Source organism: Equus quagga, chromosome 7 (assembly GCF_021613505.1).
Source record: "Equus quagga isolate Etosha38 chromosome 7, UCLA_HA_Equagga_1.0, whole genome shotgun sequence".
In the NCBI taxonomy this organism is placed as follows: Eukaryota; Metazoa; Chordata; class Mammalia; order Perissodactyla; family Equidae; genus Equus; species Equus quagga.
In genome coordinates this window covers 77456638-77483149 of record NC_060273.1, presented here as the reverse complement: position 1 = coordinate 77483149, position 26512 = coordinate 77456638, and the positions used below count along the sequence as shown (strand labels likewise).

The window sequence follows — 26512 nt, the reverse complement described above, 5'->3', positions numbered from 1 at the left end:
CATGTGAAATAATGCTGAGATTTTTAATCCTATAGACATGTTCTTTCATTAAACATAAGACAACACTATAAGATACTATCTCTAGAGAAAAATGGTAGTCTTTTCTTAACAGAGTTCTTCTGGTGGTGTATAGTTACATTAGTGGTTCTCTCTGCCTCATAGTTACCTTGGTGAGAGAGGACTAATGTTTTCAAAACTGTCAATCTCCTACATTAGACCACAGAAACAGAGAGCCTTGAAAAGAATCTCAAGATTCTTAAGACTAATATTAAAACTAAAATACATAAAAGGAAATTTTTATGTGAGCTAAATACCACGACTGCTCTTAGGCATCTTACAAGCTAGATGGGAGATAAGATCCCCAAAGAAGATATCTCTGTCTCTCTCTCTCTCTATTTTTTCATTTCTTTTGCATCCAAGAAAGACTAAAGAACACTTCAAATAAGCCTGCAATCAAAACCCATATATACTATACTACAGAACGTTTAGAAGAAACAATAGGGCCCAAAGATAGGCTCAGAACATTCCCACAATGGCACTTCCCAGCTGAGCCCACAATTTGGCTATATAGGTTTGAGATCTAGCTGAAGAGAGTCACATTTTTAAAAATCTAGATTAACCCCTGAAAGTCTGAAAAGATGGATGTATTAAAATTGGAAATTAAAGGACTGGAAATCAAACAAATGTAACTACGTAAACTCCACCTAGGCAGCAGAAACAATTTGCTGGAACCTTAACACTAATCTATTAATATTCTTGGATATGCTGATTTAATAACTGTCAGCATCATACATTCACATGGCCAAAAACTGAATCAACATGCATTATGACATGTGACAAAATGCTTATTTTCAGTCCTGCTTTCTGCAAGTTTCTACGGAAAGAGAACCTAAAAGACCTTCCTAGGGATAAAATCATCTCTACGAAGTGGCTTCATGTTTCTGAAATGATTTCTCTCCCATTAATCCTCTTGACTGCTATAACAGGCCATTTCTCTTTACTACAGCCACACATTCACACCTCTGAGCTTCGGTTCACACTGCTCCCCACCCCATAAAATCCCTCTTTCCTCTTCCCCAGCACTCCCTGGATTTCCTTCCAGGGCCTCTCATGTCCCTCATCTTATGTGAAGCTAATTAGCACTGCCTACAATTATATTCTGGATCATTGACAGAATTTGGGACATTAGTACAGACCTTTGAAATCATTCATTCCAACTCTCTAATTTTACAAGAACAGACCAGGAAAAGTGGAGTGACGTACCCAGAGGTCACATGATTGATTAGTAGCAATGTCAGAGTAAACAAAGTATACAGAAAGAACACTTCAGCGGAAGTGGGAGATGGGGCTCTAGTCCCAGGTCTAGTCGTAAATTTGGACAGATCCTTTCTCGAGGCCCACATTTCTGAATCTGTAAAATAAAGGCTTTGAATGAAATAATTTTTAGCATCCTTTTCACCTCCAGCATTCTAAGATACTAAAGCCTAGGTCTTCTGACTCTGAGTCCAGTAATCTTTTCACTTAATTCCTTCACTTCTCTGAATTTCTAGAGCTTTTACAGTCTTTGCTCATGGCCTTAGAGCTTTTCCTACCCATTCTTCTACAGACTTGGCTGAGATTACAATCTCTTAAAAAGCAGGGACTGAACTTGATAGGACAACCACATGACTTCTTGATCAGTCTTTTGGATCTAGGGTAGATCCATGTAGGTTCAGACAAACAAGAGAAACTATTCTCTACTCTGCCACCAGGCATACAGAAAATCCTAGTTCCAGGTACCTGGATCTCTGTGGCAATGTCTTAATTATTAACCACAGGCAAATAACTGCCAAGTCTCAAGAACAAACTTCAGCAGTCTCCAGACTCAGAAGAGACCCTGGAGTTATTAGCCATTTGCAATCTTTACATTCAAGTTTGAGGGCCACAAAGAGAGGTCTTTAAGAACACCATATGCCAATACTAAAATATAGAGAAGATAACCACAGAAATAGTCTAGCAACAGCTTCCTCCTCCCCTTTTGTCATCACTACCTGCTGCTCTCAGCAATTTAAACAACTAAAATTCCTAACAGGTGAGGCTGTTAGAACTGTTCTACTTTAAAAGGAGATAAGGTTACATTTTAAAAAATACTAATTGACAACTTCTTAATAACTCATGAGCCAGGGGAAAGATAGGTTTTGCATGCACTGTAACAGCTACTTTTTCGTGCCTAAGATAAGAAAGGTTAATTAAGATTCTTGCAATGGTTTCAAAGTCTAAATTACCAAATGCAAAAAGCAGTCAGGCATTTAGCCTCTGCACTTTGTACATCTAGACCCAATACCTCTTTCCCATCAACTGAACTAGAGGAGCGTCCAATTTTAATAGACGGTAGTTGTCAAAAGAGATACCATCAAAATTTTCTATGAAATTTCTAGCAGTGAATACTCTTTTATACTGCCAGCGCAAAAACTGGACACTTGTAAACTGTCAGCACAATGTGGTGAATAATAACATACTGTTTTTTTTTTTAATCAGTTATACCTAGTTCTGACCTAAAGCAAGTTGCTTGATCTCACTGAGTTTAATTATCTATAAAATGGGAATAACAATAGTACCTATTTATAAGGTTGATGTGGAGATTAATGAGATAATGAATCTAAAGCCCTTTAGCACAGTGCTAGGGCTACAGTAAGTATGCAACAAACAACTGCTATTATTATTGTCACTGTTATTGCTATCAGTACTCCCTATCCTTCCAGTCTGGAGTGAATTAATCTTCTTATCTATAAAGATGTTGAACATTCATTAATATTTATAGATAGGAAGATTGGCATTATACAACCTGTAGCACACTGAGTATAGGAAAACAAAAGGTTTGTAACACCACATAAGAAGATGAAAATGCTTTCAGGATAAATGGAATCTCAAACGTTACCAATCCTAAGAGTATCAGAAACGTTCTGTCTTGTCTACAGGTGAAAATTTACACCCCAAAGAGAATGTGTGGAATGTGGCTCATATCCACAGTAGCAAAGAGAATTTAAGAGCTAAATCTATAAAACTTTTAGAAGAAAACAGAGGAGAAAACCTTAGTGACTGATTTTAGCAAAGATTTTTGAAATGAGACACAAAAAGCAAAAGGAAAAAAATTAATTAGACTTCATCAAAATTAAACACTTTTCTTCTTAAAAACACACTGTTAAGAAAACGAAAAGGCAAGTCACAGGAGGAAGAAAATATTTGCAAAACATATATCCAACAAAGGACTTATATTTAGACTATAATAAAAAAATTTAAATGGGCAAAAATTTTAAACAGACACTTCAAGGGAGATATGTAGACAGTGAGTAAGAACTTGAAAAGATGCTCAACATCATTACGGAAATGCAAATTAAAGCCACACTGAGATACCACCACACAGCCACTAGAATGGCTAACATTTAAGACTGATCATACCAAGAGTTGGGAAGGAACTAAAATTCATATATTGTTTGTGGGAATGTAAAATGGTACAAGCTCTTTGGAAAACAGTTGGGCAATTTCTTCAAAAGTTAAACAGCCCTTCCACTCCTAGGTTGTAGGAGTCATTCCACTCCTAGGCATTTACAAAAGAGAAATGAAGGCATATGTCCAGAAAAACATTTGTACGTGAATATAAACAGCAAAAAAACCCCAAGCAAACAAAACAACCCCAAACTGGAAACACCCAAATGCCTATCAACAGGTAAATGAATAAACAAATTACGGTGAATCCATATAATATAATACTACTCAGCAATAAAAAATGAGCTATTAATATGTGTTAACATATATTATGCTGAAAGAAGCCAGAAAAAAGGGTTCATGTTGTATGATTCCATTTATGTAAACTTATAGAAAATAAAAACTAATCTATAGTTACAGAAAGCAAATCAGTAGTTACCTGGGGATGGGGGCACAGAGAGGGGTGAGAAGGAGAGATTACAAAGGGGCAGGAGGAAACTTTTGAGGGCGACAGATATATTCATTATCTTGATTGTGGTAATGGTTTCACAAATTGTAACTAAATATGTGTAGTTTATTGTACGTTAATTATACATCAATAAAGCTGTGAAAAAAAAGGAGGTGATGGCCAAAGGGTCTGTGGCAAAAAAAAAGGCGAAGACCCCTGAATAAAGTGTGGACTTACTCCACGAAAAAAAAAAAGCAAGTGAGGGTTATCTTTTTTACTTGACCCTAAAGTTCTAACATAAAAAAAAAAAAAAACAGCAGCTATAGCTGAAATGTAAGCCCACTTACCAAGGTGTATTCCTTTGTTTTCTGTGAACTTTAGGATCAAATATGGCTTAGAAATCATCCTCTGTTGGGTCCTTAACGTATGTTAAATCTTAAAAGAAAATGCAAATCGTATGCCTTCACACACTATTCCTAAAACAGGGAATAAGTCACGGAATGAGAAATCCAGAAAAAAAATTCAGGACCCCATAAACTCTATCTGCTACCCTAACAAAATGATCAAGCAGCTACTGCCCAAGGAGCACTTAAAACCACCACCGTGGAAGGGACTTCCCGTCTTCCACATAAGAACGCTGCCACGGAAGGCTGCCATGTGTTTCTCTTCAATCAGTTCCGTTATGCTTATTCTCCTTCATGTCCCCTTATCTGTTCTGTCCCCCTTCTTGGAGGAAAGAAATTTAAGAAAATATTTAAAGGACAAATTGACACTCCCTAACTGTCACAAAGCCAAGCAACAGAGAGCCCGTTTCTTCAATCTTTTCCCTCTCAATCTCATAGCTTCTGGCCTATCTGCTCCTCTCAAATCATCCCTTTTTACTACTCAAGCTACTCTAAGATCCTAAAATTTCCTAAAGGAAATGTAGAATCCAAAATTTCTGCTTCTCCTCCTCCATTCACTTATCCAATTTCCACCCCTTAGCCCCCTGATGTTTCCAACCTACAACTGTGAGAAGGCACTGCTGTACTGAGTGGGTGTTTGGGCTTGATGACATTTAAAGTTCCTTCCAACTCTAAAATTTTAAGGCTACCATTCATAACAAGCTTTAATAATGAATGGAAGTAAGAATCTCAGTCGAAAGAACAATGATTCACCCAGAGTTATCCTGTAATTGGTGGTAAAATTCATTAAAATACTGTTCTCATATTTTTCTTTTCCTTCAGCAATTCTTTTACTTTCTTACAAAGGGTTCCTTGATTCTAAAAACTGTATTTGCAAAAGAAAAAGGTAGAAAATAAGGTAAAATATGTTCAAAGGGATTAAAATATCCTTCGAGGTTTTAAGAAATTTTAGTATCAACAGCTTTTACTGCTCCTGATTCCCCAAAGGCCAGGGTGTCCAAGGGACTTGAACAGGCCCCTACAGAAGCAGGGAGGGAATGAAAACAAAGAGGGAGGAGCCGCTAGGCAGCTTCGTCTGCATGGGGAGAGGGCTGACTATCTCATCTCACCCTAACTAGGGGCAAACACACAATGCCACTTTGCTAGTTAGCAAGAGGTGAAGTTTTTCCTACTATTTTCAAACAAAAGTGATTAGAATAGGAGGCTCAACATAATCAAGAAAAACACTTCAGTAATACAAAATTTGTTTCAAAATAGGGATGCTTTTGTAGTCATAAATCATTTCAGCTAACTGAGACATAAAATGGGAGAAAATACCACCCGCCTATACAAACTCTTTGTTTCTCTATAATATCTAGTATTTCTTATTAATAAACATGATTTTAACCTGTTCTTCTAAATCATATGTGGCATAACCTTATTTGTTAAGCCTCTATTATGTTTCACTGAAAATATAACACTCTCCAAGAATAACTTGGCAATCCATTTATAAAACACACTGAGGGCCCCAGGGAATATCAAAAGGTTACTCCACCATACAAGAAATAAAATTTGGGGGCCAGCCCAGTGGCGCAGCGGTTAAGTTCGCACATTCTGCTTCGGTGGCCTGGGGTTCGTTAGTTTGGATCCCAGGTGCGGACATGGCACCGCTTGGCAAGCCATGCTGTGGTAGGTGTCCCACATACAAAGTGGAGGAAGATGGGCATGGATGTTAGCTCAGGGCCTGTCTTCCTCAACAAAAAGAGGAGGATTGGCAGCAGACGTTAGCTCAGGGCTAATCTTCTTCAAAAAATAAATAAATAAAATTTTAAAATAAACAATAGAAATTATAAAAAAGAAATAAAATTAGTCTATTCTGACCCATAAGCCCATCAACAAAGTTAAAGCACTTCCCACTTCACTTATTACTATTTACTTAGCTTTTATAGTAAACATAATTTACAGGTCATAAATTTACAGCTCTTTTTTATAAAAGGATCCCAACATTTACCAGCTCTCCCAGGGCAGAGATTTTAATTCAGAGGCATTCCCTCAGTTTCACCTCCTGTGAGGGAGGATGTACTTTGAGACAAGCAAAAGTAAGACTATCAAGTGGATCTCTGGTCTGTTTCTTTAAACACAAGGCAGGAAGAAGGGCAGAAATTTTTAAGGTATCATTCTGTCATCTCAAACATCTAAATAACATTCCTGTAGGCTCCTCTCCCTCTTTCCAAACTAAGTAATCCTTGTGTTTATCATCTTTCAAAAAAACCCATGACTTGCATAAAGCTCTCTGTATACTCCTTGGTTTTCTGCGACCTTTTGGAGTAAAGTTAACATCTTCTTTAATAAAGGGGAGAGAAGCAGATACCGGCACGGACGACTCCACTTCTTTCATATTCTCTACCTTTCCTAATATCTGTTCAAACTTCTGCTTGGTATCCTTCACCTTTGACTGCTCTCATTTTGGAGAGACAGGGGTCTACAACTAAACATTTATACTTCCACTATCACTTTGCCTTTAGAAGGACATGAAACTACAACATGGTAATCATTCAACATAGGTATCCAAAATTAAACAAGATTTTAAAAACTATGTATCTTCTATTCTCTCTAACCCCACACTAAAATTCATGTTTTATAAAATTATGCTCCTAGCTGAACTGGGAAACTACATTCTTTCTTAGAATGTATTTCTTGATTGTATGAGAAGGTATGCAGTCTAACAATGGAGGAATACCCCAGCCTCCTAACATCCTGGTTTTACTCACTCCCCTTGCACATATTTCAGAAATCAGTGTACTTGACGGCCACATTCATCACTGCTGAAAAGTCAGAAAACACTCAGTTCATTTAGAGTTTTTATTTTCCTTCATCTTAAGGACTTCTGAAAGGACATGGAATAATGCTCAAGAAGGGATATATATGCTCATGGCCCAGGAGAAGATAGACTTATGAAGAACCAACGGGGAATACCAAGCAGCCTGGCTTCAGCCACACACGTGAGCATCTCTAACCACCACATGTTTTTAAAAGATAATTCCCAACACTTTTTAAACTCAGACTCCATGTCTTTTCTGCACAAGATGCCTCAGGGGATAAGAGGAAATCTCAGGCAATTTGTGAGCTCTGTTCTCATGAGCTGATCTGTATTTTGAACCTGCATAAGCCTGGAAAGGTATGTATCAGCTAAAAGGATCAGTAACCCCTCAGATGCAAATAAACAACCTTTGCACACACTAAGTTACAAACCAGTGCAGTTTTATAAAGTACATTCTTAACGGAGTTCCAGAGGACGCGCTCTAGAAAAGGTGGAGTAGGCGAAACATCTCTGAGTTCACTTTTAGCCTATAGTTCAACAAAACTAAGCCATGGGTAAGGAAAATGCATGAGCAATCTCACCCACTCTACCTACCCCCAAATACATACACTGACACAAACAGAAGTGGACTGCAACGCTCTTCCTAATCTCTCATTTCCACAGAGTTCTCATAAAAAGAGCAATGAGAAAGAGAATATTTTGATGCCTTGAGGTACGTTATAGTCGGCAATAAAGGGGGTAAGAAGCACTACTTTCCTGGAAACTTTCCAATCCCCTAGCTACCAATGCAATTCTCCGCAATGCAATGGCACATAGTTTTTAAAATTCAGCAGGTTAAGAGTTAAGACCAACACCTCTGAAAGAAAAGGAGAACTTGGTTCAGCTCCACCTTCTCTAAAGTAAATACCAACAGCTCTAAGCCAAATCCACTCAGCATATACAAGACTCTGTGGACACTCCAAAAAACAGGTGAAAAGAAGTTGAGTCTCTTCAGCTATCTCACCTTTCAGCACCACACACTTAGTAGATTTCACAAATTTGTGAACAAATTTGTGATCTAACAAGTGTTAGATTAAAAAACACATATAAAATTCTATTAAGCACTTGAAAAACATTTACAAGTCACAGAGGTCGCTATAAATCAGCAGGAACAGTTGAAATTTGGGTGAGGAAGGTCAAACAGTACCCATGGAAACAAAAACAAAACAAAAAGATACAGAAATAGAAGAAATACGGGCCCTAGAACTTAAGTCTTAGAAGAAAAGCTCTCTAACTAGAGGGTTGATTCTTATCCTAAAGAAACAGGTAAATGTTGCTTTAGTCACCATACGGGGAGGGTCATCACTACTATTTACCCTGCATTTCTGGAAAGAAAGATGTTGGCCAGACAAAAACAGGGAGTTATTGACAGCCTGTAAGTCACTGGAAAGGACAGTCCAGAAGCACCTGCCTTGCTAGAAATAGGAAGAGATGAGTCACTATTTTAATTCTGTTTAGTACTCTCCACATTTCAACCCTCTAGGTCCCAAAGCAACATGTTCTTCCTGTTTCTATCACTTTATCAGTTTTCTTCCCAAACTTGGGGAGTTGGGTCAGAATGCTAAGGAGTAGGGATAAGAGAAAGAAAGAGGAAAGAGGAAAGAGAAGCCATTTGTTTAGCAAAAAGAGACACTGGAGTAGGGGTGTAATTACCTGGACAGGAAAACTAAAAAACTACCACTACAACTAGCAAATGATTATTAAGATACAAGCCTCTTTTCCTCTCTGGGATAGTGCCCCATGTCTTTCAAAGCTTTCACGGTAAGCAGCAAAAAAATAGCTCCTTGGAGAGAGGAGTAAAAAAGAAGATTTAGTGCGGGCAAAGGTAAAGAAAAATGACAGTGTTATATGACTATCAGTATTCCTTCAGACTCAGATTGGAAGTAACTGGCACCTGAGGAAAGCAATACTCTTCTACAGGTAGGAAGAGGAATCTCAGTAGCCTTGGGGCACAGGAGGTGGCAGAAGAGTAGAGGATGGTTATCACAGGAAATGCATGAAAAGCAATTCAATTAGGCACAAACTTCTTGGAATTGCCGTCTAACTTCCTCCCCACGGGGGAGGTTTATCACCATCCTAGGTCAAGAAGGGCATAAGCATGAGAAGTCCTAACAACCTGAAAAGTGCTAAGCAACAGGGCAAAGAGACAGGTTCTCTGGATAGAGAAATACTGGGAAGCAAATTAACGTCATGGCCAATGACCATAGCACCTGGGCAGCACCCCGCTCCTGCAATCACAAGGACACGTCCAAGGGAGGAGGGAGGGCAAGGCTCAAGCCAGGTAACATTCCTGTGGGGAAGAATTATCAGGTGACACCGGGCTGAGGGCCCAGAGGGGGGACTGGGCGGGAGGAAAGTTAGCAGGTGAAAGGGATCAATCTTAGAGAAGGAAGTGACCTTTGGAGAAGCAAATAAGAGACGATCAAAAGAGGGGGGAAGGGTAATAAGAGAAAACGGACCCGGAAAAGCACAGAGGACCAAGATAGTGATACCTCGGGCAATAGAGGAAGAAGAAAGGAAGTGGGGCTGAGAGAGAGAGGAGATGAGGCTGAGACCGGCCGGGGCTACGGGGGCGGAGGGCAGAGCGTGCCGGCTGGGTGGCCGGGGCAAGAGCCGGGTGGGACTCCGGGGCTCCCTGAGGTCCCGGAGGGGTAGGATGTTGGGCTGCGGAGCCCAGGACCGAGGAAAAGGAGGAAGGGAGGCGCGGGGGCGGCTCCCTAGAGACGGGCGTGAACCCCTGGGGCCGACTGCTGGGGTCTCCGGGCTCCAGTGGGCGGTTACGGGGCCAGGCTGAGAGAGCCGGGTGGGAGGGACACTCACAAATTTCTTGGATTTGCCGCCGTCGCCTCCCGCCGAGGGCAGCTCGTCCGGGCTCCGGCCCTTCTTCTTGTCCCGGGTCCCGCGGCCGGGACCCAGGCCCCCGCCGGGCGGTTCCATGTCCAGGTTCGCGCTGGAGAGCGACCCCGCGCCTACGCCGCTCCCGCCAGGCAGCTCCGAGCCCGCCGCCGCCGCCGCCGCCGCCCAGCAGCTCCTCTGCCCGCCGCCGCGCCCCGCCTCATTAGCATGCCGGCTGCGCACGCCTCATGAATATACAACGGCGACGCCTAGCTCCCGCCCGCCTGCCCCACTTCCGCCCGGACCCGCAGCCCCTACCAATGGGGGAAGGGACGGGGGTGGAGGGAAGCCGCGGAAACGCGCTACCTGCCCGGCGGGCCTAACCATTCGGACTCACGTCGGGGGGTGCTGAGCGGGCGGTGCAACTCTCCGCGGCCGCAACCCGGAACGGCGCCCCCTGGCGGGTGGAGCGCCGCAGGCCTCATCTCTCCCACGCAGTGCCCACGTGGCTGTAAAACCTGGACCCTCTCACACCCCAGCCCAGAATATTATCTGAACCAAAAATTGCATGAAACTGTCTTCTTGGCAGGTAATTTTGTGCTGGGCTTTCCAGGATAATACAGTTTTCATGTGGGCCATACCAAGGACGCACATGAAAAAGAAATGTCAGCCACCATATATTGAAAGCTACGGTGCCAAGAACAGCGCTTGGTCCAAGGCAAGTGCTAGACTGGAACTTGACTAGCTCTGGAGTTGGATTACCTCGTTTTGAATTGCAGGTCTGCTATTTTCTAGTTGTGTTTCTTATCTAGAAAAACTACTTACTGCCAACGTGTGCCTAAATAGTAATAATAGTTACCATTTACAATGCACTTGCTCTCTGCCAGCAACTATACAAAACACTCTTATTTTCTCAGTGAATCCTCACAATGCCATGTGATAAATCCCACTAGTCTCACCATTTTACAGATAGTAAATTTGAACTTTGAGAGTTGAAGTGACTTGCCTAAGGACAAGTAATTAAGTGATAGAAATTTAAACCCAGGTTAGTCTGACAGCGAAGCCCTATGCTTAACCAGGATTCCCTACTGACAGAAACCAAACCTGAGTGAAAAGAACAGGTGTTCTCCGAGAGTATGTTCTTTGCTCTTCTAGCTTGACTTCCTCCTCAGTAATGTCATCCATTCTCTCAGGTACATCTGTCTCATGTGTGAAAAGTATATGGCACCCAGTAGGCCCTCAAAGTATGGACCAAATTATTTTGCCCACAGCTGGCAAGATTTCAAATGTACGTCCCTGGAGGGTAGAGTCAGTGACTCATTCTAGAGCCCCTACTGCTGTCTAGGGCCTGCTATATTACAGGGACTCTGCCAAGCTGGCTGGACCCTAAATTTGGCCTTCACCTCGTGTTCCACTTTCTGTTTGCTTGATGGAAAGTTGCATAGAGCTGTCCAGCCCACACTTCGAACTCAATTTGTCCAAAAACGTTCAAAAGCTACTTACTTTCTAAGCTGGAGTGTTGAGGAAAGACAAGATCAAAGCACAGAAGCAGTGACCCAGCTATTACTCTTCTTTCTTGTACCACTTTCCACATCTGCTATAGCCTTTATCTCACTCCTTAGTGGATTGTAAACTCCTCCAGGGAAGGGTCCATGTTTTGGCTACTACAGTATCTAGCATCGTTCTTCACATAGACAGTTAAGATAATGAGCAACTACTTACGGCAGGCACTGTGCTAAGCACTTGACATGTTTTATCTCAGTGTATCTTCACCAACTAGCATCACCATTTCAAATGCCCAGGTTCAAAAACCTGAAGTTATCCTCTACTCCCTCTCTTAAGATACTGATCTGCCCAGGTCTGTCTAACTCGTAACCAGAAGGTTCTATTAAGTCCCTATATGAGTAAGATAATCCATGTTGAATACATATACCTAAGTGCTGAAGGAATGTTAACTATGATTTTTATTATATACATCATCACTTCCATTTCCTCTCCCTTCATATCTAGGCAGCTAGCAAAAATTAAGAATATTCTCAGAAAGGCAAAAGGTACAAAAAATACCAACTTGGTTTATTGGATAAAAACAGTGGTAAAATGGACATAAAGCCAAAAGTCAGAACAGGACATTTTGACATCCTCCCCCAACTCAAAATCGTACTTCCCATGATCTGGGGTTAAGGTGTTAGGGAGCCAGAGCCTCCTAAAATCCCTCAATCTTCACCTGCACTGGAAGCAAAGCCTGCAGTAGAATCCAGGAAAGGAGGAAGTCAGAGGCAACCTCAGTCCTATTACTCCTCAGCCCTCAAGGTCTCTGGATTGGAGGGAAGCAGGGAAGGAATAAGGGGGTCAGCGGGGCTGGGACTGGCTTCTAGGGCCCACTGCTCAGGATGTCCTAGAGACAGACAGCTATCCTTGTCCCCATCCAATCCCTAATAGGTACCATTGTTAGGCCTTGGGAAGGAGAGGAAAGGGGATATTTGGTTCAAGAACCAGATGTGGTCTTTAAACCCTCCCCTAGTGTTGGTAAAAGCCCTGAAGGTGACCAGTCCAGGGCTGGGGGAGCCACACCTTTTCCCTCCCACCCAACCAAGAGGTAAAAAGGAATTCCTTAGGACACAGCAAGCCTAGCCACTCTTAAATCTCCACGTCGCTTTCCTTGTCGTTGTCATGGTCTCCATCATAGAATTCATTGGGTGCCTCTGGCCTGCAAAACAAGGGGAGAGAGGTCAGGGTCCCACTCTCCAACTTCCAATCTTCTCCCACATAGGCATGCTCACTGGAGCCATTTCTCAGGCCCCCTTTGTCAGAGAACCACTCTTCTCCTTCTGTTGGTAGAGACTAATCACTCGTCATTCGTCCATTCATGTAGTCAATAACCACTGAGACTACTCTGTGCCAGACACTGTTACAAGACCTAGCAATGCAGTAGAGAATAAGTCAGACAAAATATCTGCCTATCTCAAAAAACATACCTAATAAATGAGACTGACAATAACCAACAAAGTAAGCAAATAAATATGATTTCAGATGGTGGAAAATGTTATGAATAAAATGATATAAAGGGATGTGACTAAGAGTGATGGGAGGAAAAGGGTAAAATTTCAAACAGGATTATTAGAGAAAGCTGTTTTAAGAAGCTAAGACCCAAAGTCTGAGAAGGTGCTGGCCAGGCAAAGATCTCAGGAAGACCATTGCAAGCTGCAAGAAAACCAACAACAGACCTTGTAAGGTGGAAGGAGACTGATGTATTCCAGTAAGAGCAAGGAGGCCAGGATGGCTGGGAGTAGTGTGCATGGAGGAGAGTAGTCAGAGATGTAGACCAGGGAGGTAGGTAAGGGCCAGCATGCAGGGCCTTTTAAACCCATGGTCAGAAATTTGGATTTTCTTCTCAGCGCAATGGAAAGGGAAGTTTCAAGCAAAGGAGTGACAGGATATTATAAACCTGTAGTGAGTGAAGGGATGTGAAAGCAACACAGGGCCCAATAAGTACTCAATACTGGTTCCTTTCTTTTTTGAAAACTATTCTCTTGGAGAATATCAATAACTGATAACTGAATTTTCTTGCCCACAGCTGACACTGAGAAAGAAGAGAGAAAGTCATCAAAGAGAAGCTGGGGAACTAAGTCAGGAAAGGCCTTATCTGCCTGGTAAGCAATGTCTCAGTTACCTCTAAGTGCACAAGGTTAAGGGTGTGGAGTCAGAGACTTGGGTTTGAATCTCAGCTCTGTTATTTAACTAGCTGTGGGACCTTCGGAAAGTTATTTAACCTCTCTGAGTCCTAGATTCTTCTTCTGGTAATTTAAGGATAACAGCCACCTCTTAGGGTTGCCTGACGGCAGCAGAATGATGACATGATGATATGTACGATTTAATATAAAGCACTTAGTATTGAATCTGGTGCTTAGCAAACCCACAAAAAGTGGTAACTCATCATTACCACTCAGCAAATGATATGCAAGCTGGAGATATAGGCATCAAAGAACAGGAACTCAGTGGGTGGTCTGACAGTGAGTTAGGGCTTAGGACAGGAAGAGGACTGAGGCGTCTGCTGGCTGTTGAGAGGGGGCGGTATAATGCAGAGACTAGGCCCAGACACCAGCCTGGAACTATAGATGAAAAAGACAACCTTTACCAAAAGGAAGAGCTTAAAAGCAAGTTTTTACCTGTTTTTAAGTCAAAGAAAATCTATTTCCAAAAGTCAAGCCTCAAAGACCTAGAGAAGCTGAGAAGGAGATGATGGGTCAAAAAGGAATCCCTGAGGCAAGGTGTTCAGATACCTCCTTAAACAGAAGTGGGAATAACGGGCTGGCCCTGTGGCCGAGTGGTTAAGTTTGCGTGCTCTCAGTGGCCTGGGGTTTTCTGGGTTCGGATCCTGGGTGTGGACATGGCACCGCTCATCAGGCCATGCTGAGGTGGCGTCCCACACAGCACAACCAGAGGCACTCACAACTAGAATATACAACTATGTACTGGGGGTGGCTTTGGGGAGAAGAAGAAAAAAGAAAGAAGACTGGCAAGAGATGTTAGCTCAGGTGCCAATCTTTAAAAAAAGAGAAGTAGGAATAAGGGGGTATTCATGGAGGAGGAGGGTTGGAGTAGTCCCAAGGGTCTGAGCAGTAAAGCCCAGGACCAGAGGAAAGATCTGGAAGCCTGAACTCCAAGACAGAAAAGCAGATGCTGAAAGAGACTGAGAAGTCCATCAGACTCTGCAGCAGAGCCAGCTCAAACCTCTAACACTGTGTGGGAGCAGGACCAAGCGCCCTGCAGGTGTCCAGCTGTGGTTATCCCTCAAGCACATAAGGAAATCTGTTCTCCATTAAGTGCATCTGTTTTCTGCACTTCTGGATTCGTTGTCTTTTCCCTTCATTTTTCAGAAAAGCCCGTTTGGGGATTTTAAAAAATTTCTATCCAAGTCTCTTTTTTCCCTAATTCATGGCATCTGTAAATACTTTAATATGTATCACAGAAAGATACAGACTTAAAAAAAATAACCACAATACAATTATCACACCTGAAAAAATTAACAGAGGAAAGAAATCAAAGGGCCTTAGAGAGCAGTATACAGGCAGTGACCTATCCAGCTCAGAACCTGGAAGGAGTGAGTAAAATACTGGCAAGAATATAAACTATTACAGACTTTTTGAAAGGCAAGTTGGCAGCAAATATAAGAAATTTTAGTGTACACAGCCTTTGACCTAGCAGCAACAACTCTAGGAATCTAACCCGCTCAAACAAGCATGCAAAGATATATATGTATGGAGGCTCACCGCCACATTCTTTTTAATAGGGAAAAAATGGGAAATAATGTAAATGTCCATCAGTGATACTTGATTAAATTATACTGCATCCACACAACAGAATATTATACAGTTGATAAAATAATGAAGTAGATCTATATATATTGACGTGGAAAGATACATTGTTTTGCTAAAAAAAAAGAACCAGCCGTAAGTTGTAGAGCAATATGTATAGAATGACCCAACTTGCATTAAAAAAAAAAAACTACACAAACTCTGAGAATGAGTGTATATGTGTGTTTGTGTTTATATGTGCATGTTGAATAGTATACTTGTAATCTATAGAAAAAAGTCTGTCTGAAAAGATACAACTCAAACTATTAACAGTGGTTACTTTGTGGAATGGGTCTAGGATTACGTGAAAAGCAAACAACATATTTTGGTGCTGTTTAAAATTTTTACAATAAACATATGTTACTTACATCATTAAAAACAGGGCAAAAAAAGAGTGTGGAATTGCAGCAGACCAAAGAGTAGGCATACTGAAGGAGATAAGCCAGGGACAATTAAGCTAATGCCTACCAATTTACTTTTTCCCTCCTAACCTTCCCAACAAGCCTGCCATTTTCCCCTGCTCTCCAGTCCCTGCCCCCAGACCTGCTGTAGTTCTCCTCTGGACCCCTCTCCTCTGCATCAGCCTCATCAGTCCTGTCATAGGTCAGGAGGTCTGCAGGCACATCATGAATCTGGACACTAGGCGCATGGTTCAGCATCTTCAGGTTTTCAAAGATTGTCTGGCGGATCTGGTCCAGATACTGGTTGGGAATAAGGAATAGAGAGTGAGCAGCTCCCAGTGATTCCCAGGGCATCTACCCTTGTAGCTGCCTTTCACCCCTACTGTCCTAGTTTTAATTCTATTTCAAATCCTAGTTCGAGTCCCCTACCTGATAAGTGTCCCTCTTCCCAACTCCGTTTGCCTCTACTTTAAACTGGTTTGCCTCCTAGCTGATAATAGTGATAGTGATGGCTGAGAACTTTCTTCTCTTCTCTGGCTTCTCAGATTTCCCACATCCTGGACCTCTCCTGGGCTCCCCAACCCTTGTGTTCAGCTTCTTTGAGCTGCTGACCTGGCGTGAGTTCTGATTCTCGATGCGGGTGCTGACATCTGGATGGAGCGTGAAGTCCGGGGCAAAGTACTCGAAGTATTCTTAGTGGGGAAGGGAGATTAGGAGAAGGAGGTATGGCTCAGAGACAGACAGGCAGGTCCCCAGACTTCCCAATCTCTTCCCTTCCCATTCAAAACCCCTACACAATAGCTGCCCAATCTTTTCCCTGCTCTGAGCCCAGGGATTTAGTCTGCAGAGCTCTAAAAGTATCAAATTTCCCATCTGCCTTCAAACCAGGCCATTTTGGAGTCTTGTGAGAATAGCCTTCCTGTGTATACATACACAAACCTGTGTGTATCACGGGGTGGTCCTTACCACTATAGGGAAGCTCCTCACTAATGGCCTCTTCTACCAGCAACGATGTCTCATACGTCCTGAAACCAACCAGCAGAGGGGGAAAGGCTGAGCAAGTGGGCTGAAGTGCCCACCTGGCCATCTCTCAGGGAGCCCCTAGCTCACACACTAGATGACAGGGAGGAGGAAAATCAGGGACTGTGCTCACCAGCAGCGGGCAACATTTCGGACAGTATAGCCACCACCACCTAGCACCAGTAGAGGAATATTGAAGCTCTTGACGTATTCGACACACTCCCTGTTAAAAAGAACCAGAGGAATGGGTGGAGGAAATTACCAAAAGCCAAAGTATACACCTCTAGGTATTGCCTGGGAAGGGGAACAAGGGAACTAAAAATGTTCTACGTCTTGATCGAGGTAGTGAAATTCATTGAGTCATACCCTTGAGATACATGCACTTAATTACATACATGTTGTGTCTCAATAAAAATTTTAAAATAAAGCGCACTCCCACCTCTGTCCTGCTCAACACCCACCCTGGCACCCCAACTGTTAATCAACTATTCTCATAGATGCACCAACAAATGCTGTCAGTTCTAGCCTCAAAATCTAACTCAAATCATCTACTTCTCTCCATTGCCTCCTCCTCCACCTTAGCCGAGCACCACATCTCCTGCCTAAACACCAAGAGCTTCCTAACTGGTCTTCCCACGTCCACTCCTGTTCCACTCCCACCCCAAGCCTTTCTCCATTCAGCAGTCAGAGCAGTCACTTTAAGACACGAGTTGGCACTTCCCTGCTTAAAATCTTTCAAAGGTTTCCTATCATATTTGAAATATAATCCAGATGCCTTACCAGGGCCTAAAGGCTCTGCACAACTTGCCACTGCCGACTTCTCAGACCCCCTTCACACCACCTCCAGCTTGCTCCCTGTGTTCTTGTCTCACTGGTTTTACTTCATCTCCCCTGCTATACCAGCTCTTCCTGCCTCAGGGCCTCTGTGTGGGCCCTGCTCACTGCTTGGGACAGACCTCTCTCCTCCTCTTATGGCTCGCTCCTTTTAGCCCCCACACCTCAGTTAAAATTTCACCCTCTCAGAAAATCCTTTCCAAATCATGCTATCTAAAGTAGGCTCCCCACTGTTATCCTGCATGCTACCTTTCTATCTCTTTCCTCCATAGACTTATAACAATCTACTTATTTTGTTGGCTTACTCATTTTTTGTCTGTTTCCTACACTAACCTGTAAACTCCATGGGAGTTTCCCCATTGCATCTCCATCTCCTAGTACAATGCCTGGAACATAACAGGTGCTTAGTAAAAACCTATTGTAAATGAATGACCAGCTGTGGAACCCTGTTCAAGGTGACATTTCTGGTTCAAGTAAAATTTGTAGCTATTTCTGATTCCCAAGAGGAGGTGAGGCCTATTCCCCAACTGCCATGTATTGAGGCCCAAGGCCACTTGAAACCCTGGGGGAGTGGAGGAGGGCAAGGCTCACCCATGTCCTCGAATACTGAGGTTGAAGCAGCCCAATCGATCACAGCCCAGTGAGTCAGCTCCACACTGCAAAAAGCAAAGGCCAGGCAGCTGCAGTGAGATAACTGAGCAGAATGCCCCAGATGTCCTTCATTTCCCTTCCCCTACCAACCTTGGGGCTCTCCCCTTCCCTGCCCTCTTCTCCCTAGCCCAGGCAGAGCCCCCTGAGGAGGCACTGACAGTATTACCTGGAGCACAATGCACGTGGGTTGGTAGAATTCCACCACCTGGCTGATAACTGGCTGGAAAAGGTGCTTGTAACCTGGGAGAGGGCCAAAGATGGGCACCTGGCACCCCAAGGGGATGGGGAGACAGGGAACAAAAGGAAAAGGGGTTGAGAGAGCGTGCAGCTCAGGAAAGGGGCAACCCAAAGAACCAAACGATTGGTTCTGAACTTCTGGAAGGGGTCCCAGACCCCTCCAAGTGACTGATAAAAGCTAATGACTCTTCTCCCAGAAAAATGCACATACACATAATATGTTGCATATAATTCCTGGGGGGTTCATGGTCCCTCTGAAGGCCATTCATCCTTAAGGACACCTGGCTCAACAGCAGACAATACCAGGCAGAAGAGGTTAACTCAAGGAGAGAAAAAAGGACGAGTGAGCAGGGAGAAGACTTCAGTACTTACTCTGGTCATCAATGCCATCCCGCAGCGGCACATTGAGACAGTAGTAGCGGCCACTCTCTGCTCCAACTTCATACATGTCACCTATAGGGAAGTGGGAGGTAGGAAGTGGCAGCCATGGACAGGAGGCATCCACAACTCAGCTGCTCCAACCCCAACCCATGCACTGAGGGCCTCTCACTCCATCTACATCCCTCCACCACACACTCCCTAGAGCCACTAAGTCTCTTGCAGCTTGCATTCATTCAACTAATACTTTCTGAGGGCCTACTATGAGTCAAGCTGTGTACTGGACACTGGGGATACAGCAGTAAAGAGAACAATTGAAATGAATGAAATCCCACCAAGCTTAGCTTCTTGGGGGTGGGCACGAACAGGAGGGAGACAGTAAACAAAACAAAACACCACAGTAAATACAAATAGGAGTGAGTGCTCTGAGAGAAACAGGCAGAGTGACATGATAGAGTAATGGGGAATGAGGTGATTACGTTAACTGGGGCAGTCAGGAAAGGCTTCCCGGAGGAGGGGCCATCTGAGCTGAGACCTGAAGGCTGAGAAGGAGGCAGTCATGGTAAAGAGCTGAGGGGTGTGAAGGAGATGGCAGTCCCTATTCCCATACCTGTGCCAGGGAAGAAATAGTTTCCGTATTTGTGGAAGGACACGGTCATGACCCGGTCAGTGAGGTAGAAGGCTTCCTGAACCCCGTCACCATGGTGGATGTCAATATCAATGTAGAGCACCCGAGGGTGGTACCTGGGGTGAGGGCGAAGCCAGGGTCTGAGGCAGAGGTGAACCCCAGGAAGAAAAAACTCCCAACCCACTCCTACCAAACACAAGGTATGGAATTATGAAGAGTCTGCTCTGGCCCAAGTCACCTGAAACCTAATACCACCAGTTACCTAAGGGTTACCCTGAGGCTCCAGCCTGGAGTCAGGGACAGGAGAGGGATGTGCAGAGAAGACTGAAATGTGAGCAGGCGCAGGGAATCTGCAGCAGAGTAAAGGAAGAAGCAGCCTGAGGAAAGCATCAAGAACTTGGGAGAAGCTAGTGTGCGGCTGAAGGTCAGGGCCAGAGCCAGGGAAGTCTAAGAGACCTCCTCAGCCAAGAGTCTTTAAGTTCCCCCCACAGGTCTCCTCCTGGGCTACTTACTTGAGGAGCTCCAGGATGCCAATCACAATGTCATTGACATAGCAGAAGCCAGAGGCCTATGGTGAGATAGTGGTCTTACAAAGAAAGGAACAATTCTTCCACCAAGCTACCCCCTACTGTCATTCCGACCACCTTCCCTAGGGTAGCCAGTGTCTCCCCCATCACCTCCTCACTCACCTCAAACTTCTTGGCATGGTGCAGACCACCAGCCCAGTTGATGGCAATATCACAGATCTGAAAGACAAACACCCAATTCATAGTCCTCCTCCTGCCCACCCCCAAAACTGGGAGCTCAGGGTGAGGGCTGAGGCCTTGAGTCCAGGCACCCACAGGAAAGGGGGAACAGGACTTGGGCTATTGTCACCTTGTTGTTCAACTGGGTTGCTCCTTGCAGAGATGCGCCTGTATAACGAGAGCAGAACTCAAAGAGCCCGGGAAACACTGGACTGCAGGAAACAGGAACAAGTTGGAGCCCCTTTACCTTTGTCCAGGCCCTTCCTACGCCTCTCTCTCCACCCCACACCCCTCCAATCTCCATTCTTCCATAACCCTCTCTCCCCCTCCTACACACCAGAGTTATCTGCAAATTTATTCAACAGATATTTTAGACCAAACCATGTACCAAGCTCTGTGCAAGGCACTAGATGGGAAGTAAAGAAGCACTGAATTCTGTTAGGGAGTTTATGACCTAGCTGGGGAGAGAAGTAGGCAGCTCCTAAGTACTTGAGCACACACATGAAAGGGAAATAAGTTGAGAGAGAACATGAACTTTGTTTTTCTTAAAAGATTCTTCTATGTGTACCACATTTTAACATAATGTTCAATAATATTCTTTATAGTCACACATTTTTAAGAGTTTTATTCCTATATATGTGAAATAGTAATAATGATGAGATAACCCACAGACAGCCTTTAACACAAGTGTGTGGTACCTAGAAAGCCTTTAATAAATGTTAGCTATAATTATCACCATCTTCATTCTTGATAAAAAGGTTATATACTATATGGCCCTATTTATATAACACTCTTGAAAAGGCAAAATATAGGGACAGACCTCAGATCAGTAGTTGCGTGGAGCTAAAGTGGAGAGAAAGAATTGACTACAAAAGGGTATGAGGGACCTTTGTGGGATCATGGAAATAATCTATATCTCAATACATTCTGTCAGAACTCTGAGAACTATATACCTAAAAAGGGTGAATTTTACTGTATGCAAATTATACCTTCAAAAACCTGACTTTTTTTTTCCCCTGAGGAAGATTCACCCGGAACTAACATTTGTTGCCAATCTTCCTCTTTTTGCTGAGGAAGATTCTCCCTGAGCTAACATCTACTGCCAATCTTCCTCTATTTTGTATGCGGGCTGCCATCACAGCATGGCCACTGACAGTGGTGTAGGGCCACACCCAGGAACCAAACCCAGGCAGCCAAAGCAGAGCGCACTGAACTTCACCACTAGGCCACCAGGGCTGGCCAAAAAATCTGACTTTTAAAAAGGGAAAAGCTTAAAAATCCCTAGTCTTAGGTCTCTAAGAAAAACAGTGCAGCTGACACATTTGACCATGTGAAAAGAGAACTGTAAGGAGTTTTAGAGTTTCTCAAAGGGTTTGGGAAGAATTAGTGATTGACACCTAGAAAAATAAACAAATGAAAAAACAATGCAATTATCAGCTCCAGGAAAAACAGAAAGTTGTACAAGAAAAAAGATGAAATCATAGTATACTATTTGGCTCCATAATAAATGAATCTTTCAAAGCTATAAGAATGTAAACACAGAATACTTATTTAATAAAAATTGTGATATAACTATATTGTGAAGCTGGGAGGGGAGGAGAAGCCAGGGTGATGGTATGAGAGACTAATGCTCATCTACCATACTAAGAGCTTGATAGACAATGCCTAAAATTGATAAATGAAGAAATAGCAACACAAGCAAGTTATAAGAGGCTGTAGAGTATGTTAGTATGATTAAAAGCCCAGATTCTGGAGCCAGACTACCTAGGTTCAAACCTTGACTCTTAAGCGCCTACGAAGGATCATGAGGCTGGGCCAGCTGTCTAACCTTTTTGTGCCTAAGTGTCCTCGTCTGTAAGAAGGAGACCACAACACACCCTGCTTCATAGGGTTTCTTGAGATTACATGAGCAAATGGCTGTAAAGCATTTAGAACAGTACCTGACACACAGTAGGCATTACCTAAGTATTACAAATCATTAGTAACAATAGTAGATGAGTATTATTATTTTGAAATCCAAAGAGTAACACCAGAAGAAACAGCTAAAGACACTGAAAGCGGCTGCCACTGGGGAGAGGGGTTCATAGTGGGGAGACAGGTCTAGGTCTGCTTCTTTTACTTTTTTTTTTTTTTTCATTAAAAGCCTTGTAGTACAATTTGGCTTTCTATATTGGATTACTTTGCAAATAATCATAAACTCATTAAAAGGAGGGAAAAAAAGAGAATCCCTGATTCTCAACTGAAACACAGATAAGCATAACTGTAGCTTAAGTTTGATGGTACAACTGATGCAGTGCAAAAGGCCCAGTGGTAGTATTCCCTAACTGCACAGAGAGCGTTTACAGGGCCGTGGCTGTGACCTGAGGGCTGACTCTGTGTTCCCAGACCTATAAAGTGAACTCAGAAAGAGCAGCAACAACAATAACAAAAAACCAAGAACCTCTTAAGACAGCACGTGACTGAACACCAAATGAGCAGGGCAGCGTGTGCAGGACAGACCTCTGTGGCTGGCATGGTCAAGAGAGGCTTCATGATATCAAGCTTCATGGTGGTGTGAAGGCTGGGAAGGGCTTGGAGAGGCTGAATGAGGAACAAAGGGCATTCTAGGAAGGGAAGCTATGCAGCAGGGGTGTGGGGATAAGGTTAGGAAGGTGCTCAATGCCTTCTAACCTCCATCCCAGGCTTCGTCTATTGATAAGATCTTTCAAGGAACCAGATTAGCATCATGTTTAAAAACCTGGCCTCTGGATTTGAATCCTGCCACCTGCACTGACCAGTTATGTGATTCTGGCTAAGTTACCTAAATCTCCTCAAACTTCAATTTACTTATGCCTAACATCAAACAAAGGTCTATTACATCTAACAGCGTGAGACTTCAGTGGATGTACCAGCAATCCTCAGCACTGCAGCGTAAGCGCTCAATAAATGGTAGCTGGGGGCCGGCCCAGTGGTATAGTGGTGAAGTTTGCGCACTCTGCTTTGGCAGCCCGGGGTTCGCAGGTTCAGATCCCGGGTGCAGGCCTACACACCACTCACCAAGCCATGCTGTGGCAGGCGTCCCAAAATAGAGGAAGATGGGCACAGATGTTAGCTCAGGGCCAATCTTCCTCACCAATAAATAAAATAAATAAATAAATGGTAGCTGTTAGAGGAAACTCTACAGGATCTACAGCCTGGTTTCTTCAAGAAATAAATTCAAGGAAGAAAAGGAAACATAACAGATTAAAAGTCTTACGAGACAAAATACATACAACCAAATGCAATGTGTGGACCTTGTTTAGATCCTAATTTAAATAAGTCAACTGCAAAAAAGAAAAATTATGAGACAATTGAAGAAATCTGAGTACTGATTGCAAATTCAGCGATATTAAGGAATTACCGTTAATGTCTTAGGTGTCATAATGATACTGTTTTTTTTTTAAAGAGTATCATTTGGAGATACACAATAAAGGATTTACAGATAAAAGGATGTGACATCTGGGATTTGCTTTAAAATAATCTCATGTGAGAGGATACAGATGAAATAAGATTGGCCATTTGCTCATAAGTGTTGTAGCTGGGTGATGGATCTATGGGGGTTCACTGTACTATTCTACTTTCAGAAACATTTGAAATTTTCCCTAATAAAAAGTTTAAAAATAAATTGAGTAAAGGTAGCTGTTATGGTCACTGTATTTTCACGGCTGTATACCAGAATGTGAGCAAGGATCATGGATTATCTTCGTTGTCCACTCCCTTCCCCACGGGGCCTAACTCTGAGTCTTTTCCTATGATACAAGCTCAATGTAAACCTGATCGTGTCAAATCACTCTCTTGCTTTTTAAAATACTTTGATGACTTCCCTCTACTGTAGGGGTAAAAACCCCAATTCCTAATAGGGCTGTTTGCTTTTTAAAGGCCCTGCCTATCTCTAGCCTCAGTTCAGATTACTCTTCTCTTCAGATTCTGTGGTCAGCCTTTTTTCTGTTCCTCAAATGAGTCATATGCTATCCCACCCTTAGCACATGTTGTCCCTACTGCCCATGACATTCCTCTCCTTACTCTCTATCCTCCCAACCACCTTTCATCTAATTACCTCCTACTCTTTCTTCAGATCTCAGCTCAATCTTCATTATTTCCTCTAGGAAGCCTCCACTGACCAGATTACTCCCAAGCTAGATAATTCTTCCATATATACACTCTCATAGTCTGTCACATGCCTCTCCTTCACTGGACTTAGCAGAATTATAATATTAAAACATTGCTGTTATTATTTATTATTGCATTCCCCAGCACTTAGCACAGGGCCTGACCTACAGCATGACCCATAAATATTTGTTGAATAAACAAATGCGTAAATGATGATTCATTGACAAGTAGATCCCCCTTCATATCTTCCCACTGCTGCCACAAGACCTCACTCAAGTATGCTCCTTGAAATGCCTGGCATCAAAGTGCCTGGCATCAAAAGTCCCAGTCCTCCCCTCACCAGTCATCGCCCACATTGAAGGCATTAAGGCTCTTGGTGAAGCCTTGCATATTGGTGGGGCTGACTCTCTGCAGGAAGTCGATGTAGTCTTCAGAGTGGAAGCGGCACATGTCATGCTGGGACGCCTGGTATGGCTTGAAGACCTCAGGATGGAAACACAAGGTGAACCCAGGCAGAGTCAGCCCCACTCATGCGGCTAAGACCACCCACACTGAACACAGCCCTGAGGACTGTCCAAAACTACATACAGCAGTCCCGTTACCCCTCAATCCTTGACACTCTATGAGGCAAAAGTTGAAGAGAGGCTCCGATTAGCCAGGTGGTTTATTATGATCAAGCCCCCTAAAGACCACGGGCTTCCCTTCTCCTTCCCACCTCCAGTCCTGCCGTTCTTACCTTCTCAACCTTGAGCCCTGATCCACCTGCTCTGTTCCCTGGATCTCCCATTTCTGATTCTTTCCATAGTCATCTCCTCCCCTGGACTCTGATTCCTCTCTCCTCTGAGTTCTTCTTAATTTTGGAGTCAAATAATATCGGATATATGACAACCTTCTAATTAAAACCCAAAGTGCCAAAGTGCTAAGCCAGAGATTTATTATCTTTTGAGGATTCTACATACTTCTTTTGAAATTGGGCAAGAACAAAAAGCTTTTCTCTTCCCAGAAAATGCCACCGGTATACATACCAGCAAACGATTTCAAGGGATTCATAGATTCATGCATTAACATCACCTCAGTCTTCTCTACGATCAATTCACTTCTCTGTGCCTCAGCACAAGCAGTGGTCACTCATTCATTCTCTTGACTAATTCCCCTCGTAACGCATAAGGGCTTAGCTTAACTGCTATAATTGCATATCACAGCTATAAATTCCAAGCTGGCGACAGTTTATCTGAGAGTTGGGTAGTGATTACCCGTGTAGGGGTATTGTAGGTTGAAAAGGGCATACCGAGGACATCTCCTGCTCTCCTCCACACACACAATCACACTTACACACAGGGCCTCGGAGCCCTCCCTGGAGCTCCAGCTCCTTGGAGGTGAAGAGAGGTCGCAGAAAAGGGGTGGGAACTGAGGGTAACCTCACATCCAGATACACTGATCCAGCCTCTCTCCCTTCCCTGAGGCCACAGCACTGCCCACATCCTAAAATGCTAGGGAGGAAAATACTTTCTGTCTTCAAACAAGCCCCACTCCGCCCTAACCTAGGTCAAAGGTTGGTCCACCCGACGTCAAAGGGTGGTTGACCTAAGGTGAAAAAGTAACTCCTATTAAGTCAAAGGATGCACCCACCAACACTCTGCACATGGGAGTGCTCCTGGTTCCTTCCATCCAGCCTCCCCCGCAGCCTAGGGGTGGGTCGCACTTGGTGCATTCAGCGCAGCCTACCCATCCCTAGGGCCGCAGCTCGCCCCCACCCTCAATCCCCAGCAGAGGAGGCACGACTCACGATCATCTTCTTATAGAGACCGTAGTGCAGGACCAGACTATGGGTCAATGCCAAGCGATGCGGCTTCATAGGGTGCCCGGCCCCTGGGGTGGGAGAAGAGAGTTCGTCAGCTCCCATCCCTGGACTTGTAGCCCGCGCCTCGAAACCTCCGCGTCCCAAAACCCCTCACGTATAACCTTGATCCCTCACCGTAGTGGAAGTTGCCCACGTCGGGGTCGTAGAAATAGGCCACGGTCTTGGCCATGGTGCAGCGGGAGAAGGCCCCGCGCCTCCGCCACCCGCCCTGCCGCCTGCCCCACCCCCGTCGTGCGTGCTGCGTAAGCACGCAGCCTGCCTCTGCGGAACCGGGAGGCCCAGG

At 43.7% G+C, this 26512-nt stretch overlaps 2 protein-coding genes across 4 annotated transcripts in view; both read right to left on the bottom strand.

Annotated features, from left to right (window-relative positions):
• The window catches only part of DIAPH1 (diaphanous related formin 1), a 101971-nt gene extending 91722 nt beyond the window's left edge, over window positions 1-10249 (bottom strand). The window contains exon 1 of one of the 3 annotated variants that reach the window (XM_046665883.1): window positions 9977-10249. In XM_046665883.1, coding sequence (XP_046521839.1) covers window positions 9977-10093 — 117 coding nt within the window. In that variant the 5' untranslated portion in view covers window positions 10094-10249. The remainder of the gene's footprint in view (window positions 1-9976) is intronic. The other 2 variants (XM_046665882.1, XM_046665881.1) reach the window with 2 other exon arrangements.
• A 1794-nt stretch (window positions 10250-12043) lies between these two features.
• Window positions 12044-26471, bottom strand: HDAC3 (histone deacetylase 3). Its single transcript, XM_046665889.1, has 15 exons — window positions 26344-26471; window positions 26155-26237; window positions 24709-24851; window positions 20371-20452; window positions 20184-20240; window positions 20007-20062; window positions 19477-19610; window positions 18861-18941; window positions 18418-18491; window positions 18192-18256; window positions 16900-16989; window positions 16713-16771; window positions 16359-16438; window positions 15889-16046; window positions 12044-12698 (listed from the first exon to the last, which is right to left on the bottom strand). The coding sequence occupies exons 1-15, from the start codon at window positions 26396-26398 to the stop codon at window positions 12629-12631; spliced, it is 1287 nt and encodes a 428-aa protein (XP_046521845.1). The 5' UTR covers window positions 26399-26471; the 3' UTR covers window positions 12044-12628.
• Between the last annotated feature and the right edge of the window lie 41 nt (window positions 26472-26512).